Raw genomic sequence first — 7,697 nt, 5'->3', positions numbered from 1 at the left:
GTGTGTGTGTGTGTGTGTGTGTGTGTGTGTGTGTGTGTGTGTGTGTGTGTGTGTTGCTATTTGATATAACTGACATTAAAACCAAGATCAAAACTAGACACAAGAGCAATATTTCACTTTCAGTTTTTATGATTGGCATTATAAGAGTATAGGCCTATACAATGGTGAGGATGTTCTGAGATTAACTAAACACTCACTTGATTACCTACTACATATAAGTAGGATATACAACTATGAAGCTGAGGTCAATTCAAGTAGATTTCTCTGTTGTTGATGTGTACACAAGCAATAGAAGCACACACCAACATATGTCGCAGGGACAGAAAATTATTTCAGTTAAATTCTGGATGTAAAACAAACCCAACCGTCTGAAAACGACATGCAAAACAGAAAATAAAATATGCATGAAAGCTAATGGGAGTGTGTGTGTGTGTGTGTGTGTGTGTGTGTGTGTGTGTGTGTGTGTGTGTGTGTGTGTGTGTGTGTGTGTGTGTGTGTGTGTGTGTGTGTGTGTGTGTGTGTGTGTGTGTGTGTGTGTGTGTCTGTCTCGGGGGGGGCACAGTTTCACAAGGATGATTAAATAAATATTCTTTATTATCTTCTTGGGTTAAGGAATAGCGGATATAAAGTGGGTTATTATTAAAATATTAAAAATCTGTGGGATTGGGGTCAAAGTGTGTAACATACTCACCAAAGTGTACAGACGGCAAGATATATCTTTTATGGCAACAGCGCTGCCACCATTCTGGCCTGAAAACGCCATGACAGCCAATCAGAGGCAGAGTATGGCGGGTCTTGTGCTCCCCATGTTGCAACTTCTTTTCATTTCTTATCGATTCTTTGTATTCAGCAGGCAGTCAGCTTTTATTGTGAAATATTTATTACTTTTCCGGTATCTGCGTGTCATCCTTTGGTGATGTCACACAACTGACAGCCGGTAGCTAGCTAGGCTACTTTACTTAGCTCCTTTATAGCTTAGCTCCGCGCAAAGAGCCGGGTTAACGTTTGTGTGGGCGACATCTACGCCCAGCTATTTAATAACTACAGAGAATAAGTAGAACAATTTGCAGCAGGGACTAGCTAGGCAACGTTAGCCAACGTAAGCTAAAGAGGGTGTCCTTCCCGAATGATTGACTTGCAGTGTGTGACTAGCTAACAAACGAAGAAGAGGGAGGGGACAAAAACTTCCAAGACCTCGCCCAACGTTGCTTCATTCCAGCAGGCAGCTACTCTCTTGACGGTGTGACAGAACCACACCACCAGAATTCAACCCAATTATTATTCAGGGGGAGACTGACACCGTTGTGTCAACCTAACAAGGGCAAAGAAACCACCATGTTCAGAAAAAATGGAAAGAAAGATCCAGAACTGTGGGAAAACGTGTCGGAGGGGCTGCGGCGACTCTACCGGACCAAGCTATTCCCACTGGAGGACGCGTATCGATTCCACGACTTCCACTCCCCGGCACTCGAAGATGCCGACTTCGACAACAAGCCCATGGTGCTCCTGGTGGGTCAGTACTCCACCGGGAAGACCACCTTCATTCGGCACCTGATGGAGCAGGACTTCCCCGGTATGCGGATCGGCCCCGAGCCGACCACGGACTCTTTCATCGCGGTGATGCACGGTGATCAGGAGGGGGTGATACCGGGCAACGCTCTGGTGGTCGACCCCAAAAAGCCCTTCCGCAAACTCAACGCCTTTGGCAACGCATTCCTCAACAGGTAAAGCCTCTGCCAAGTTCCCACGCCTCAGTGGAGAGAACACATTAATGAGCTTACTGGAGACCCTGGCCTGAGCAGGCAATGTGAAAAATGTAATACAGTAGAGTAGGATTACAGACACCGAGTAGCACAAAGCCCATAGGTATTGAGGATCTATTATACTAGCAATGGTATTGAGTAATGACTGGATCAAACTGAGAGAATACTATTCTCATGCCTATGTACAGTCGTCATCGTATGTACAGACGTTTGTCAAGTGCCATAATAATAACACATCCTGTCTTGATTCAGTTCATCCCTTTACAAGCCTCTACATGTAGCAAACTCTTTGAAACAAACCCACAGAATATACTGTTGCACAATAACCAGCTGTGTCTCTCTGAGCCAAGTGTGTTTTTTCCCCCCTCTGTTTCATCATCTGAAGAGAATGCGTGTGTTTAGTGGCAACAGCTAGGTTGGCTAAGGAGAGGGCAGATATTTGCTTTCCAACAATCCCATATACAAAGGATATCCCAGCTGGCAGAATTAGCCTAGCACGTTGAAGCAGGCTTTTTCCTTCCATTCGGTGCCAAATGTTCCAGGTGAACATTCTTGTACTTTGTACTGAGCCTCTTGCTCCTCAGCCCCCAGGCAGAGTCACATTGCTTTGTGCTGATGTCACAGCACGGCCCGGCCCCTTGAACATAGGTATGCCCCAGTATAGTTGTTATTGATGTTGCCAGGCAACGTTACATCAATGACCTTGCCTTGTCTTGTCTCGGGATGACGGTGCCGTGAGTTTCATGCCCCCTGGTTGTATGAGAGTTGCTACCTTTTTTTACAGTCTGATTGCCACATCAGTAGCAACTGACAGGCCACTTCCCATGTCTGCGGCGCTGCCTGTGAATAAGTCTTCAGAAATCTTATCTGAATGGGTTCAAGGTTTTGCCGCCTATCTTCTATCTTCTTGTGACATTGCTTATTTGCGTCAATGCTGTGGTTGTTGTGGAGTCAGCACCTGGTGTTCCACTGAGCTGATGTTTCTGACAAAGACACCCAGCTGATTAGAGCTCCCTCTGTGCAGGTAATGTAATGACCTGGAGGCTCTGAGAATTTTCCAGAATCTTTCCCAAAGCTGGATGAGTCACTCAGGCTGACACTCAGTTTCAGATACACACACAGACTCTGACGCAAAAGCTTCCCTCGTGCCAAAAAGTCAGATTAATCAGAGGCCTTACTCAGATGTTCAGTGGAAACAATGCCGGTGTTTCACTTGGGAATATGAAGCGGGCGCCTCCCACTAGATATCCAAAGACAAACTGCAAGGTGAGACAGCACAAGCACGGTGTTATGAATGATCAATAGTCTGAGCAAAGCATGAATGGTGACACTTGAAGATGAAGTCTTGAAACACTTTAATGTCTCCGGTCTATTCTGTGCGGGTGTATGATGACATCAGATAGCGAACTGATTGTTTGTAGGCCCGTTTCCTGTGCTGATGTTTAGAGGATGTAGGCATATCCCCTCGCTCTCCACAGCAGTCCGTATGGTCAGGTGTCACCTTGTGCAGGAGGAGCCAGCCAAACAGATGGCTAAGTAACACACACGCACACACACACACACACACACACACACACACACACACACACACACACACACACGCACTACTTGTGTACAGTCATGATCTAATCTGGCCCTTTAGCTTCAGATTATCAGCAGAGCTGTGCAGCCATATGCTGAATTAGGACAAACAAGGCAAAGCTAATTCACTCAGTTTGACACTTCCCAATTAGGCCCTTCCCATTATATTCACTGAAATTATTTCCCTCAATTATTCAGAGTGTTTACTTTAGTCTGCCTGGAGTGCAATTAAACTGAGTGGGATTTGTACTTTATTTTTATTTTTATGAATTATTCCATTGTGCCAGGCAGTATCAGTTGATCTCAGATAAGTAAATTAATTTTCCATTTCAAATAGCAGTTTAAACTAGGGTTTCCCCTTTCCTGTGCTGACCTCATCAGAGGGCTATGACTCAACAGTGCAGGAGTCAACCCTCAGCTTGAGCAGCCTGTTCCATCCAGACTCCACAAGGAAGCAGATAACAACATGTGAAAAGAAAGCCTATTGTCCATTGTAGCATCGCTTGTCAAACTGTTGGATGGAATCACGTGGGACGTGTGGGTTTCTTTGAATACAGCCTACATCTTGACTCAGATGGACAGTGAGGGTTCAGTGGCTTTACAAGAGCCTTTTGTAGCTCATACCAGCAGGACTTGTGATTATGACTGCAATAGCAGGTTCATGACCTATACAGCTCTGTATGAGTAGTAGTAGGCCCGCCTAATTCATAACTGCTGCAGTTATGGCATGTAGCCGTGAGCAGGCAATGCATACATTTAGCTGTCGAGCACCACATCCAGAACTGGGCTGTTTTTGGCCTCTTTTCCATTGTCCTCACACAAGGCCATTGGTATTTACTAGACTGGCTTTCTACTATGGGCTAGTTAGAGAGTGTTGTTTTACTTATAAAAGAAGACGGGCGATATTAAGGGTCAATTTGATAATTGGCTGATTGGGGGGGGGGGGGGGTACCTTTTCTAACTGGGAGGAGCACATAGTGTAGGGTCTGGTGGTTAGATCATATGTGATGACAGTTTGATTGTGCAGCACTCTAACCATAGTTATTCAGCCTGCGGATTAGTCTTTAACTAGCAGGCTTAGATGGGCCTGGCACATCTTATAAGCAGTTATTATTTATGAAAAGAGAAAACACAGCTCAGTCAGCTGATTCCCACATCTACAACATTCTCCTGTTCCACCCCCAGATAAACCAGAGGATTCTACTAGAGCTGCAACCATTCATCGATTAGTCAATCGACAGAAAATTCATCTAAACTATTTTGATAATCGAATTCCAGCTTCTAAAATGTGAATATTTTCTGGTTTCTTTACTCCTCTAAACTGAATATCTTTGGGTTGTGGACAAAACAAGGGAAAAAGTGAAAAGCGAGCACCCTCCAAAAAATTAAACAAGGGAAAAAGTGAAAAGCGAGCACACTCCAAAAAATTATGCAACTTCAGTGCAGGGCACATGTAATATCAAGTCACAACAGAAAAGCCAGCACACAAAAAAAGTCCTTTTAGAGGTTTTAATACCTTACGCCGGGATTCCACTGAGTGCATTTGCATTGCGTTGCGGCTGTGCTCCGGTTTTGCTCCGTGCTCCGCCAACACTCACCGGCTGCGCGCAGAGCACGTCACGGCTCCGCTCCGCCAGACAGCTGGAGTAACGAGACCGACAGGTTCTCGCGGTGAAATCGCACGCGACAATTTTGTATGTGGGATAAATACAACAACAAACAAGCAGAAGATCATTGTTCCCAACTGGAGAAGCAGAGGAGGGGTGGACTTGCTTGGTGTTGTCCTTGTAAAAAGGATGTGTCGTGTCATATATTATTTTGTGGTTTTCCACTTCAATGATGAACTTTTCCTCATCCATGTTTGTCCTCTGGCTTGATCTTGAATGCTGTAAGCACCTCTAGACCTGTTTACTCCAGGCCTGGCTCCGCCCAACTTGCTGCGGCTTTGCTCCGACATCCGTGAAAAATAGAAGGCTTGCGTATCTGCTTCGGAGAGCTCCGGATCGTCGGAGCTGGGACGGAGTAGACACGCAACGCAGCGGAGTAGGTGGAAGTTGACACATTGATTAGAGTGGAAACGTATCTGCTCCGAAGACGTACCGGAGCGCAGACGGACCGAACCCGGACCCAGTGGAATTTGGGCGTCAGTCTGGGGCAGCAGCACATCAACAAACAAGTTTTGGCGCGTAGGCGTTCTTCAGTGCCTTCTTCACAACACTACGCGCCGAAACTTGTTTGTTGCTGTGCTGCTAGTGCTAAGGTATTACTAAGGTATTAAAACTAGGGATGCACCGATTGCGATTTTGTTGGCCGATTCCGATTTCCGATTTTTGAATAGTCTGACTTGCCGATACCGATTTTTGCCGATTCCGATTTTCTTTCGAAGAACAATAATTGACGGGTTATTTTTTTTTTACTTTGCTTTAATAGAAAATTAACATTCATGTCACATTTCTTATCATTTGCATGAGGTAGGACGATCTCACTCAAAAACATCTCAAAATAAAAGTGTTCCAGGTTACTGGACAGAGCTTTTCTTTTTTGTGTAAATACAATGAATATAAAACAATTAATTCCAGTATATCCCACAGCTATCATGCATTTACTTTTCCAAAAGAAAAAACGTGCAACAGAACAGGGGCTTCAGATGAAAGTAGCCTATGGCTGAATCTGTTACAAAGCATCTCTTCCTCTATGGGGTTTAATGTTTTTTTGTATAGGCCTATGTCCCTGCCAAATAAACGAATAAAATAAAATAAATAAACGTCAAAATGTTATCCATGGACAAGGAGTTTATAGCCTATAGCTCTGGAGCCCAGAGACCTTCGAAGCCATGCCCACTCTACAGTTGTGGATTTGGCTGTTATTGAGTAGCCTAGATGAGGAAATGAGTTTGAGTTGACTCAGTTTGAATATCGTAGTTTACACACAGTCCGTTTTTTTTAATCCGCCATTCGAAAAAAATCATCTCGCACAGAAAACCTTGCACACTGGTCCGATGCATTTTATTATTATGTCCGTCGTTCTATTCGCAATACGAAACAAAAGTCCTCTCCTGTATCCACGTTACAACGTGACTGGCAGATAGCAGCAGGCAGCGGTGATGTGGATGCTGGTCTGGGAAGAGGGGTGAGTGAGGTGAAGCGAGCCGCTCAGACTGGAGTGGACTCCAACCTACCCTGCCCCTCCGCGGCTCCACACCGATGAAGACATGCTGTGGCATTTGTGTAGTGGCAGCTTTTGTTTTGGCTGCAACTCATCCGTCTCGGTCTCGCTGCTTTTGGGTGCGCGCACGTCACTTGAAAATCGGCTATTTAGAGTGACCGGCGCAGATCACCGATCGAGGCCGATCACGTGGAAATCGGCCATTTCCGGTCACGTGCCGATCGATCGGTGCATCCCTAATTAAAACCTCTAAAAGGACTTTTTTTGTGTGCTGGCTTTTCTGTTGTGGACAAAACAAGACATTTGAGGGTGTCATCTTGGGCTTTGGGAAACACTAAACGACATTTTCCACAATTTTCTGACGTGTTATAGTGACCAAACAACTAATCAATTAATTGAGAAAATAATCGCCAGATTAATCTATAATGAAAATAATCGTTAGTTGCAGCTCTAGATCTATGCTTGTCCTGCTCTCTTGCCACTAGGGATGGGCATCAGTAATCGAAAATCGATAATTGATCGTTAAGGAATCATGTCGATCATGTGCAATTTTGATCAAATTATTATTTAAAAAAAATGCGGACTAGGTTTGGGTGGAATTCTTTCCTCCTCTCCCCTCTCCATTGCACAGCCGACTAACGTGAGGTGTAGCTTCGTTTTAGTCTCTAGTTTTCTGGCTGGACGGGGGTCCTTCGTGCCAAACAACACTGTTTTTAACATGTGGAATTCACACCGGCATGCGCCGGCCGGGGACACAAACAAACGCACCCAGCAGTCTGCAGACCTGATTGAGGCCGTGTATATACATGAAGTTTTCAACCAAGTGTGAGTAACGTTACACGTGTTCAAGTGAATTCAAGTCGTTTTAATTTGTTTATAACGTTATGAAGTAGCAGCAGTCAGCATGGCTGGGCATGGACTCAGCTAGCCCTTAGCAGGACGCTAGGACTCAGCATAACGCCCAGCTAAATCAATTAACATCTCATGGCAAATAATAATATCCACACGTCGGACTGAGAGCAGTTGGATGAAAATCGACCATCAGGACAGATGAAGAGGTTTTTGTCACGAGTTTATAAGCCTGGAAGAAAGTTTACTTGCGGACGGTGATCTGAGTCCTACTTTAAAAAGGTGTGTACAGTAGGCTACATGTTTGTTTGGCTGCATTGTGTTCGTCACAGCTACTGT

General features: G+C 44.9%; 1 protein-coding gene across 1 annotated transcript in view; it reads left to right on the top strand.

Moving 5' to 3' along the window:
- The first annotated feature begins 991 nt into the window (after positions 1-991).
- Positions 992-7,697, top strand: part of ehd1a (EH-domain containing 1a) — a 22,128-nt gene continuing 15,422 nt past the window's right edge. The window contains exon 1 of the mRNA XM_083651301.1: positions 992-1,724. Coding sequence (XP_083507427.1) covers positions 1,336-1,724 — 389 coding nt within the window. The 5' untranslated portion in view covers positions 992-1,335. The remainder of the gene's footprint in view (positions 1,725-7,697) is intronic.

The sequence above is a fragment of the Poromitra crassiceps genome (genome assembly GCF_964638095.1).
Source record: "Poromitra crassiceps genome assembly, chromosome: 15".
Classification (NCBI taxonomy): domain Eukaryota; kingdom Metazoa; phylum Chordata; class Actinopteri; order Beryciformes; family Melamphaidae; genus Poromitra; species Poromitra crassiceps.
This window is presented reverse-complemented; position numbering and strand designations above follow the sequence as displayed.